General features: G+C 43.1%; 1 protein-coding gene across 12 annotated transcripts in view; it reads left to right on the plus strand.

Moving 5' to 3' along the window:
- The window catches only part of LOC138758194 (TNFAIP3-interacting protein 1-like), a 101381-nt gene that overhangs the window by 50356 nt on the left and 38193 nt on the right, over window positions 1–12832 (plus strand). The window contains exons 1-2 of one of the 12 annotated variants that reach the window (XM_069926790.1): window positions 11037–11650; window positions 12699–12782. The exons of 6 other annotated variants lie outside the window; for them this stretch is intronic. Coding sequence is in view for 4 of the 6 variants with exons in the window: in XM_069926783.1 (XP_069782884.1) it covers window positions 10336–10413 (78 nt within the window). In the remaining 2 variants the exon portion in view is untranslated. 5 more of the 12 variants (XM_069926786.1, XM_069926783.1, XM_069926784.1 and 2 more) reach the window with 5 other exon arrangements.

A 12832-nucleotide genomic window follows, 5' to 3' on the forward strand; every position in this document is an offset into this window, starting at 1 on the left:
GAATTAGATATTGAGTTTATTCACACACTCATCTGATATAAAATGATCTATAAAACAACCCCTCCATCTTCAGACTCCTTGGCGACAAACTCAATCAGTGACTGATTTAAGGACTCTTACTTGTGCACTTTATTTATGGTTTTTAGACTGCAATGTCAGGAAAATAGCAGAAAAAAATGAACATAATTACTGTCTGTGTGGTTGTTCACACTGGGCACCTTTTTAGACTGCATGTAACCGAGTGCAACAGTCCCGGTGGTTGGACGTGCAGTCGAATGTACGACCATCAATGAATTTTTCCGGTAAGATTAACACTGCAGGCTTCCTCCAAAAAATTGTAGGGTGTCCTGCTGGATAAATAGCAGGGCAGGAATTGACTCAAAATTCCTGCACATTCCTTTTTAGACTGCCCGTGTGTGGTGTGCTGAGGCAACACCAAGCAAGCACAAAACTCGAAAACGGGCTTTATTCAGGTAAAAGTCTGAACACTAGTTCGTGCTTCGGTGGCTCCCGTGTGACTGGCTCTGGAGGGGCCAGCTCAGGTCTACATTTGGTTGGTTGATTGACAGCTGGCCAGGTGGAGTCAGCCCTTAGGCAGTTTTCCTACAGGTATCGAGATCGCCCCCTGCAGTAGGCTGGTGGTCGTATCACCACACCGTGTAGGGGCAAAAGCCCTTGATTGTGCCGTTACGTGCCTGCATGTTTATGCTGGGTACAGTTTTTTTTGCTCTACCATTTAGTGGTAATTCTGCTGTGCCTGCAGGAAAAAGGAATCTCAAAGTTGTATGACAGACCAATGAGGTCAGTGGACAGACTTGGACTGAAAAGCTCCAGTTTTCTCCTTCTCAGACACTTGATTGAGGAATCAGATCTAGCTGCATTGAGTTACAAAGGGGAAGGCGCACCCTCAATTCACCTACCTCTCTCCTCGGTACTACCTCTCTCCTCGGTACTACTCCATAAATCTGAAATTTGAACTGCATGCCTTTACTATTCACAGCGTGACACCTTTTAAATTAATTGAACTGTACTTAATACCCATCCATGGCAGCCATAAGGCCAACAAATCAATTACATTACATTTTGAGCCTCTCAGCTCAGGATATCCTCCTGAACTCAGTGCTTCTCCCCACCACCCCCCCCCCCCACCACCCCCACAAATTTACCAGGAGTACTGCATTCAATCAGAAATGGGAAAAAACTTCCCACAGGTCCAGGAAGAAGCAGAAGCAGGATAAAGGTAACTGGGTTCAGCGGCACAACAAGACATCGGATTTGCCCTCATCTCGCCTCAAATGCTTCCTGCACTTCCACTCTGTAACGCACAGCCATTGAAGGAATTTGTGACCGCAAAGAATGCCACTGAAGCCTACCACAGCCACCATCTGGCCTTCTACTCCTTCTGTTTCTCCACCCACTTCTCCAACTACATGGCTGAGTCCAGTCATCTTCAGGAGGTTCTCTTCCAACATCTGGCGTTTGACACCCAGGAAAAAAAAAAGATGTGAATTATCTGTAATTACTCAGATGGCAAAACAATCAGGTATTTTGAAACTGGTAACGTCGGACATTCGTTTGCTTCACTGTAGCCACACCGATCAGTTTTCTGCACTCACGCCAGCCCAGTGCTGTTGCTGTAGGAGTAATCCCATCATGCTCAGCCTGTGGAGATTTCTCTCGAGTTCCTAGATGGGCTTGGCATCCGTGCAAAGTCCGTAGGAGATGCCAAAGGTAGCCACAGATGGCTGATATTTACTGTAGCTTAGGCGAGGGAGATAATAGTTGATCAAAGCATCTCTGTCAAAGAGGATCAAGGGCAGCAAGGTTAAGGTCACGCTATTACAGTGTGGAAAAAAAACACTAAGTTGAGGCCATTCCAGTATGACCTCTGGCACCCTAACCAAGATCAAGGGAGTCACCTTCCCTGTAGACCCAGAGCTCTGACTTCTAACCAATTCTCAAATTAAATTCACAAATATTGCTTTATGTTTGGCCAAGAAATACATAGCTGTAACATGGAAATCTGACTCCCATCTACTCATGGGCAGGTGATCTTCGGAGATGATAGCTGCATCCCACTTGAAAAGGTCGCATACAATCTCAGTAAGGTACAAACATCAATATAGGGTTGCGGTTGCTACTGGCTAGTCAGTAGACTTCTGTAAATATTTTAACATTGGTATTATTGTGTCTCCATATGTTTTATTGTATGCACTGAGAGTGGGATGATTTTTATTGTGTTCCTTTCTCTTTGTTCTTTCTCTGTTTAATAGGACTTAGAGGGGAAAGGGGGTGGAGGTAGGAGTTCTTTTGACATTTTGTATTTGGTATGTTTGTTCATTGTTATATTTATTTGAAATGATAAATAAAATATTACCAAAAACCCCATGGAAATGCTGGAGGAACTCAGCCGGTCTTTTCAGCATCCATAGGAAGCAAAGATATATTGGCGACATTTCGGGTCTGAGTCCTTCTTCAAGGAACAAGCAGAATGAGGCAGAAGCAGGAAATCTCAAAATCTCAGAATTCAGACAATGCTGGATGGGGGAGGAATCCGGAACAACAAAAAGTGTTCATTGGATATGATAAAGGACGAGGTAAGAATTTATCACATTTGTGAGGAAGGAGACAGGGAAGGGGAGAGACAGAGCTGGAGGAAAGTGATAGGGGAAGAAGGGGTGGGTTATAATGAAAGCCAAAGAAGCCGATATTAATGATATCCAGTTCAGTTAGAGGGTGCTCAGTTGGAAGATGAGGTGTTGTTCCTGCAATTTGCAGGTGTCTCAGACTGGCAGTGCATGAGACCATGGACAGAAGTGTCAGCAAGGAAATGGGATGGGGTGTTGGAATGGGTGGCCATACTATTGCAGCGGACAGAGCCGAGGTGCTCAACAAAGTAATTTCCCAGTCTCGCCAATGTAGAGGAGACAGCGGGTGCACCGGATGCAATAGATGAACCCTTCCACATTCACAAGTGAAATGTTGCTTCACTTGGAAGGACTTTTTGGCGCCCCATTTGGTTGTGAAGGAGGAGGTTTGGGCCCAAGTGGAGCATCTCCTGCGGTCACAGGGGTAGGTGCCAAGGGTACAATTGGTAGGGAGGGAGGAGTGGACAAGGGAGTCACGGAGGGAGCGGTCCCTGTGACAGGTGGAGAGGGGAATATGAGAGTGGGATCACGCAGAAGGTGGCGGAAATGTCAGAGGAGGATGTTTTGAATGCAGAGGCTGGTGGAGTGGTAGGTGATGACAAGAGCAACCCTGTCCTTGTTACTCATTGGGATGGGGGGGCAGGGCAGATGTGTGGATAATGGAGGATATGTAGATGAATGATGTTTTGATGGTGGTAGAGGGAAAGAAGGAGGACATCTCTGATGATCTGGCATGGAAATCCTCCTCCTGGGGGAAGATGCAACACAGGCGGAGGAATTGAGAGAATGAAATGGAATCCTTGCAGGGGACAGGATGGGAAGAGTTGTGGCTGAAGTAGCTGCGGGAGTTGGTGGGTTTATAGAAGATGTCTGTCAAGAGTTTGTCACTTGAGATGGGGACAGAGATTGAGGAAAGGGAGAGTGTTTCTGGAGATGGACCAAGTGAATTTGAGGTTAGGGTGGAAGTTGGCAGCAAAGTGGATCATGTTATCAAGCTCATAGGTACATAAGGTAGCACCAAAGTCATCATCGATGTAGTGGAGGAAGGGTTGAGGGGCCTTGCATGTGTAGGCTTGTAGCATAGCTTGCTTCACATAACCAACAAAAAGGCAGGCATAGCTGGGGCCCATGTGAGTTCCCATGGCTTCCTCTTTAACCTGGAGAAGTGGGATGAATCAAAACAGGGGTGGCCAACATTTTCATTTTTAAATTTAGGCATACAGCAGGGTAACAGGCCATTTCAGCCCATGAGTCCATACTGGGGGTGTAGGTTAATTAGATGGTATAGACTTATGGGCTGAAATGGCCTGTTGCCTTGCTGTATGTCTAAATTAAAAATTAAAGGATTGGCCACACCTGTGTCAAAATTATTGAGGGTAAGGTCAAGTAATACAGCCAGAGGAGGGCGGTAGGTGAGGGGGACTGGTTGGGTCTTTTTCCCAGAAAGAAATTAAGGGCTTTGAGGCCTTCACCATGGGAGATGGAGGTGTATAGGGATTGGATGTCCATGACAAATATGAACCAATCAGATTCAGGGAACGGGAAGCTGTTGAAGTGATGGAGGACATGTGAAATGTCCCAGGACAACTGGGTAGGAGGTAGAAATGGGTGGATTGGGGTTGGGAAACAATAAGGTTGGAGGCCATGCCAGGGAGGTGACCGGAAGTGACAATTTCGGAGATAGTGCGTGATACAGTGGTTTGATGAGTTTTGGTGGGCTTTGTTGGGGGGGGGGGGTTTATGTAAGAGGAAATGTCTTGCAATGGTAGTGACCCAGGATCAAATCTGGGTCTGTCTGTGTGGAGTTTGTACGTTCTTCCCGTGACTACATGGGTTTTCCCTGGGTACTCCGATTTCCTCCCACCGTTCAAATGATCGAGGGATGTCTGTTGATGTATTTGGGTAAGATGGGCTTGTGGGCTGGATGAGCGTGTTACCGTGCAGTATGAGCCTGTAGGCTCCTACCTGCCAAGTGGCAAACATTTGAGAACCGAAGCTGGATTGGGCAGATTAAAGGTCACCTGAAGAGGATGTTATCTTCTGTGCTCTTTCTCTTGCCACTCCCTTAGCTGCCATCTGCAATAGGAAAAGAATGTAGGGTACTGTAAAGAAACGTGAAGGCAGCTATCATAGCTCATGCCTTGGCATGTCACGTTTGGCGGTAGCACATTTCAAAGAGCTGGGTCCATGGTTGGAAATGTAACTGCTTCCTGTTTCTTCACAACCTCCTCCAATTGTTCTTTGGAGGAAACCCAGGAGCATTAGAGAGGTCTGAGGGAGAAATCAGTTAAGTTCACAATGAGTGAAGATGGAGGCAGGATGCCTATTCCATCCCAAAGACCTGTTCCAGGTTGCAATTCAAAAGAACTGGAATCTTCCCCTCAAATATTCAAAGCTCCTTTAGTTTCAGAGAAGCATTGCCCCGAGTGATAATGTTCAGCTTTTTTCCAAAAACACATGGCCTCCAGATGTTGGATCTCGACACAAAAATCTGACAGGCCAGTGCACATCTGCCCCTGAGCCAGCACCTTGTAGCACAGCGTAGCTTCAGCTGCCTGTGTTGGTCTTGATTGTGACCGTCAACAGTCCTGTGCCACACGCTGCAAGCTGTTGTGTGCCTCACCAAACATTACACAGCCTGCAGTCAATCAATGAGTACAAAAGGGCAAAGGCTCCATTCCATCTGCATGTTACACCCCAGCTGATCCCACATATGGGGTGAGCCAAATGAACCATGTCCCTGAAGTAAAATAAAGATGAGTACACACTGGCACTGCTCCTAATACCATAAAACCTCTTGCCTTTAAAAATCGAATCCATCTGACAGGGAGGTGAAACTTTACCATATATTTTTCTGTGCTGTATCTATAATTCCAGCACACCACACGAACACAACTGCTTTGAACTTTAAATCAAACTGAGATATTGCCATTACAGCATCTGCTCCTCACAGTAAGAATTTCGCAGGAGATTCTGAGGGGCAGAGCAGCCATACTCAACATTTTTTCGGCTCCGCCCACCCCCCCCCCCCCCCCCCCCCCACCGCACCCAGCCTGGGACTCTGCTTAAAGTTTATGGGCCTCCTTCCTTATAAGGCAGTAAAGTCTTGCTTCCTTCCATACTTCTCTGGGACCAACTAAATATAAAACCAAGTGTTTACGTTACGTGAGGTGAAAAGAAAACAAGAGTTTTATTTAAAAGTGCTGTGACTCTCAGGAAGCCCATAGGGGCCCTGTGAAGCACGGCTGGTGTAACAATTCACTTTTCTTATGATACAGGTTAATATATTGTACTTTTTATTGGTAAATTTTATTTTTCATTTGCATCAATGCAAGTAGTATTTATCTGTATCATACAGGATAATAAAAAAACAATGATACAAAATTAATACATATTTTCTCCTCCCTCCCTCCCCAAAAATGAAAAGAAAAGATTAGTTAAATTTCAGATTTACATAGTGATCTGGAACCTTGAATTAACTAAGGCGAGTTGGAGCGGGGGTGGCAGACACTGTAGATGAATTCGTAGCTATAAAATCCATATAAGGTTTCCAAATCTTATCAAATTTTCCTGGTTGATTCCACAAATTATACGTTATTTTCTTTAATGATATACAATTTTGAAATTCCGTTTGCCATATATTCAACCCCACATTTTTGTCTAATTTCTACGTTACAGCTATACATTTCTTTTCTATTATCAAAATATTTTGGGATCTTTTAAAACTTACATCTTCGTAACTTGTCCCAGTAAAATACTTACATCTTCCCAAGATTTTCCGACTTTTTCACATTGCCAAACTGCATGTGAGAAAGTTCCTACTAATTTATTACATTTATCAGACCAATTAGAAATAATTCCATGTAACTTGTGTGGAGTGTAATATAATTGATTAAAAAAATTGAATTGTACCATTTGGTATCTGACATTAATTGTGTTGGTTACACTTTCATAATATAATTTTGACTCTACTTCTTCTTGAATTTGTATATTTAGATCTCTTTTCCCTCTCAATTTAGATTTAAATAAATCCTTTTTCTGCATGGTCTCTTGCAATTTTATGTACATATTAGTAATAAATCTTTTGATAAACATATCTCTTATTAAATATTCAAATTGACTTTGTTCGGGTCATCTAAAATGTGTCCCAAACTTTCTTTTTAAATATGATTTAAGCTGATAATAAGAAAAAAATGGTATTATTTGGTCTATTATACTTATCTTTCAATTGGTCAAAAGTAAAAAAAAACAGAACCCAAAAAACAATCGTTTATCCTATTTATTCCACAATTGTACCAAATGTTAAAATAAACATTATTAACTGGAAAAGGAAAAGGAATTCTAGCCAACTGATCATTCTTCCTTCCTCTTTCTCCATGGATTCTATTCCATACCTTATGTATATGTTTCAAAATTGGTGAATCAATTTGCCCTCTCAACAATGCTTCATGCCATTTGAACAAAATATGCTCAGAATTATTTTCTCCTATTTTACTCATTTCAATTTATACCCAAGCTGTTTTTTCATCAGTCTGACACCAAGAGGACAAAAATCTAAGTTGAACTGCTTTAAAATTGGACATTCATCATCCCCCTTGGTTATATTTCCATGTTAATTTTTTTCCCAATGTCATCCTTGGCATTTCGTCTTGATATTTTGTACTTTATTTAAAATAGAACACTAACACACTGTTACTTTCTCACCACAATTGTCGCATAATTTGATGGTACAGCTGGTTAATACTGTGGGGTTTTTCTTTTCTGTGTTGTAAAGAAAGTGAACTATTTTGGATAAACAATATCCTGAAAGAAATTAATGGCACTTTTTTTGGAAGTCCAGTAGCAGAGCTGTTGATTATTCCTTCGGAATAATGAAACACCTGGGTTTCATTTCTCACCTTGGATGGTGCCCATGTGGAGTTTGCACACTCTCCTTATGACAGCAGTTTTCCCTAGTTGCTCAGATTTCAGCTGATTAAGGGGTTAAGAAATCACTATAAATTGTTCTAAGCATAGACACCAATGATCGATTCTGGACAGATAAAGGTATAATTGTGGAATGAATGTGTTGTGAGCTGACATGAACTTGATAGATGGAGTTCAATCTGGGAAAGTGTGAAGTGATGCCCTTTAGAATGTCCAACTTGAAGGTGGAGTCCATGGGTTAATGGCAGGATTCTTAAATGTGGAGGTATGGTGGGAACTGGTTGTCACATAAGTTGATAGGGTGATTTAGAAGGTGCATCAGAATCAGAATTGATTTTCATGAATGTGTCATTACATTTGTGGTTTTGCAGGGCATTGCAGGTACAAATATTGCTATAAAATTACATTAAAAAAATAAATTAGTGCAAAGAGAGGAGAATGTGGCTCATTGTCCATTCTGATGGCAGAGGGGAAGAAGCTGTTTTTGTACATTTGTATGTTCAACTTCAGGCTCTTTCACCTTCTTCCTGTTGGTAGCAGTGTGAAGAGGACATGGCCAGGGTGGTGAGGGTCCTTGAGGATAGAGGCTGCTTTCTCAAAGTGCGACAATGGTGTGTGGTGAGTATGGTGTGCTGGCTTGTATTAGATGAGGGATTGAGTTCAAGAGCCGCAGGTTACTGTTGACACTTAATAAAACTTTCGATAGACCACTCAGTGATCTTTTTGTTTAGTCTGGCCTCCTCTTTAGAGGAAGGAGGTGGGAACTTTAGAGAGGTTGCCGAGGAGATTTACCAGGATGTAGTCTGGATTGGAGAATGTTGACAGGGCAAAGGTTTTTCTCTTTGGACTGATGGAGGATGAGAGGTGGCTTAATAGAGATGCATAAGATTATGAGGGGCTTAGATAAGGCAGGCAGCAGTTCCTTTCCCCTCTGGCAACAATAATAAGCACCAAAGGACATTTGTTCAAAGTGTGTAGAAGAAAGTTTAGGGGAGATTAAGGTTCCATTATTGTAACATACCTGAAATTGTTCAACTTTGTCTACTGTAAGGAAGTCAGAGAGTCACCACTTTGTCCAGCACCCCTCACAGAAATGAGGGCCCCAGTGAGGAATGAACTCACGACCGCTGGTTTACAAGCTCTGACCCAGTGGTTCTCAGCCTTTTTCTTTCCACTCACACCCCACTTTGAGTAATCCCTATGCCATCGGTGCTCTGTGATGAGTAAGGGATTGCTTAAGGTGGGATGTGAGTGGGAAGGGAAGGTGGAGAATCACTGCTCGAGACCCAATTGTTACTGAAATATTTGGCTTGAAAAAAATTGCCATTGGCCCATTTCCTTTGGAGTTCTGAAACCGTGCACATAAGGAGTCAACGAGGGACGATTGAAATAGTGGCGTTCAAACTTTTTCTTTCCACCCGTATGCCACTTTAAGCAATCCCTTTACTAAGCACAGAGCACCGACGGCATAAGGAATACTTAAAGTGATATGTGATTAGAAAGAAAAAAAGGTTGAGAACCGCAACTACCATTGAGCTATCAGAAAGTCAGATCAGATAGAGGTAACAGAGAGAGCCGGGAAAGCACTGGGAGATGCTAATACAGTTGGGACATTTCAAAGACTCTTAGATAGGCACCGGGATATGGGTGTGTGTTTGGGCAGCATTGGATGGAAGTAAGCTGATTGCGAGGGTAGAAGCCCCCCCCCCCCCCCCCCACCCCCGGAGCGCGTCGGAAGGGAGAGGCAGCTCAGGTCACCAGGGTCTTGTCAGCGCTTCTGACCAGGAGAAGCGCAGCTTAGTCACGGTTGACCCGCGGGAGAGCGGAGAGGGGAGAAGCAGCTGGCTTTCCGTTTCGTTTTCGGCTTGTGGGTACCTCTGAAGAGCGGAGGAGGCGCATGGTGCGGATCGCCGGCGTCCACCGAGCAGCGGGGAAGGGGAACCCTGATCTGAATGGTTGCACTCGGAAGGCGGTCGTAACCGTGTCGCTGAGTGCAGAATCTGATTGAACGAGCCACCTGAATGATGGAGCTTGGCAGTTCAAGAGCAAGGGGCGACTCAGACAAGGCTGCGATCCGTCCAAACGCACACGTTTGAGAGAATCCCGACCCCCCTCTGGTTCTGAAGAAGGGACGAAGCTGATTCTCTTTCAGCTGATCTGAGTGGTGCTTCCACCCCCACCCCCAGTATCACTTATCTACTGGGATCTGTAGATCAAAGCAAAGTGTTGGAACGAAATGCAACATCAACGGCGGTACCAGGACGAGGAGAAAATGGTATTTTGAAGCCTCTAATAGAGTTTGCCTGATCAGGGTGCGGAGGTTTAAAATTAACACGTTGAGAATTGGACCGAACGCGCAAGGATCCAGCAGCTGAACTCAACTTAGTTTGCCCGTCTGATTCTTCTCTCCTTCCAGCTGAATCTGGGGTGGGGGGGGGGGGGGGGGGATGCTGAAGTTTATCATTCGAATGACCAAAAACAAAATGATCAGAAATGGTGCGAAACAACGGAAATTCCACATTACTCCACAAGTTTACTCATTAGTCATTCTGTCTTATGCAAGACATTCGTGTACATTAAAGCCAGACTACATTTCTCGTCTGATTGTATGTTTATTTGATGTTAAAGTACAGGGGCCACGGGCTTTAATTACGGAAACATGAGGTTCAAGGTTAGGCAGTCACTCTGACGTCTGCGTCTGAATCCAAGCAGTCTCCATGGTTCAAAGCAATGGTTTCATTCAACAGCAAACACTGAAACAATGCAAATCTTCCGCTGTACATTCGAACACCGACGTAAGTGTCCGCCTGGACATCCTGCCCACCCGATATGGTTTAAGGTACAAAACAAATCGTTAATGAAGTTATCAGTCCCGACTAAAAACTGAGTGCTGTGGATGGCACACGACCTTGGAGTTGAACCCGTTAACGCCTGGTTCCTCCTTTTCTCTTCCGAAGGAATAATCAAGCGGGCAGATCGTCCTCCTGCCTGATAAATATCAGGAGTGAGAGATGTCGAACGGAGGAAGGGGGCTGGTTTTGTCCGTGGCCGCACTGGCTTTGCTGAATGGACTTTGTGTTTGTTCGTCCCCTCAGTTCTACCCCACTCGTCTGCCGCTGGCGTGATTTACAGGCTTTGCCATTTCCAGGTGTCGTTTGATTCTTTTGGTTTCGTATCTTAGTCATCGGCAGGAGACAATGCAGGTTTGCAACATAATGGGAAGCCCAGTGCGATTTCGCATCAGCTGTCATCGGTGAAAAATGTCGAAGTGCCTCTTTGTGCAAGTTGGCGTGGTCCTTCAATAGAATAAAGGAGCTGGGATCGTTTAAGAGGCTGGGAGTGAGGAGAGATTTAAATACTTGGCCATTGGGACTGGAAGAGGCACCTTTCAGCTGTGCTTTGATAAGGAAAGGGCGTCGGATAAAGTCGGGGGAAATGAGAGCTCATTTTAAACAGGTAGAGTGGCTTTGACATTGCAAGATCTTTTCTTGACCAATCTCCTGCTGCTTGTGCACCTGGCCTGAAGGGGCTGGAAATCAATGCACAGAAGTCTGCAACTTTAAAATAACATTGGATTCCGGGTTTTTAAAACATGTATACAGGGCGTGACAAATTGTAAAGCGGTGTGGCCCCCCCTGCCCACCTGCGCTGGTTCATTTCTAAGCAGGAGAACGGGAGGAGGTGTTTGATTAAGAAGGGTGAACCTGAATTCGGATCTTCAATTTCCGGGGGGTTGGGGGGTGTTGGAAAGAGGTGGAACAATTTCATGAATGGGCGATGGGAATTGCATAAATACGAAAAGGCCGAAGCAAAAGATTATTCAACTTAATGAAGACAGCGAAGTTTTGAGAAGAGGCCACGCTCTCAGTGTCTAGGGAACGGCGACGCAGTTCTGATCGGCCTGGTCCCTGGGGGAGTGGAGGTCCGCGAGGATGGCAAGGCAATGCCCCTGATAAGCTCTGACAACTGCAGGGCAGCCCAGAGTTGGTGGCCGGACGGTACCTTTTGATTTCAAGCACGGCATTGCGGGACAAGGATAGAAATGAGAAGGTGTTGATTGACCCTGAAGGAGAAAGGTAGGTCACTACGTTAGTGGAGAGAATGCAAAGTCCCAGGGTGTGAGTGTTTTTTTTTGAGAAGAAAGGTGTTAACTGAAATTGAAGGACGATAACCAATTCTATCATTTAACATCGAGTTTGCTTATATTATTTTCAAATACATTTACTAAGTATGAATTAATGAGCCCGCTGGAGGGAACAAGTTGAATATTGCAACACTGGGACTGCAAATAACATTCACAGGCACAATAAATGCTTTATTTCATTTCCTTTGATGGTAATGTCTGAGTAAAATATTGAATGAATAAAATGGAAAATCAAGAGCATGGAAACCTAGCTTAATTCTCTAGTACATTTTTTCTCTTGAAAACATATACATATGTGTGTGTGTGTGTGTGTGTGTATGTATATATATGTGTGTTTTTGTATGTATGTATATATATAAAATTTTATAAGTGCATGTGTGTAAATATATATGTGTGTATGTCTGTGTGTATATATATATATTATGTTATAAGTGCATGTGTGTAAATATATATGTGTGTATGTCTGTGTGTATATATATATATTATGTTATAAGTGCATGTGTGTAAATATATATGTGTGTATGTCTGTGTGTATATATATATATTATGTTATAAGTGCATGTGTGTAAATATATATGTGTGTATGTCTGTGTGTATATATATATATTATGTTATAAGTGCATGTGTGTAAATATATATGTGTGTATGTCTGTGTATATATATATATTATGTTATAAGTGCATGTGTGTAAATATATATGTGTGTATGTCTGTGTGTATATATATATATTATGTTATAAGTGCATGTGTGTAAATATATATGTGTGTATGTCTGTGTGTATATATATATATTATGTTATAAGTGCATGTGTGTAAATATATATGTGTGTATGTGTCTGTGTGTGTATATATATATATATATATATATATATATATGTATGTATATATATATGTATGTGTGAGTGTACACATTGTACCCAGTTATTGTAAGTCTCGAGCCAGTGGAATATTCACTTATCCATCATCTACCAATCCCTGTAGGTACCGGATACTAGGATGGCTGGTTAAAATGCTTGTATTGAAAAAGGAGTATACACACACACATAAAACTTTGCCCTCAATTAAGTAAGTTTAAATGTCAATATTTCTATTCCAAGTTGCCCACAAGTGGGCAG

The sequence above is a fragment of the Narcine bancroftii genome, chromosome 3 (assembly GCF_036971445.1).
Source record: "Narcine bancroftii isolate sNarBan1 chromosome 3, sNarBan1.hap1, whole genome shotgun sequence".
Taxonomy (NCBI): Eukaryota; Metazoa; Chordata; class Chondrichthyes; order Torpediniformes; family Narcinidae; genus Narcine; species Narcine bancroftii.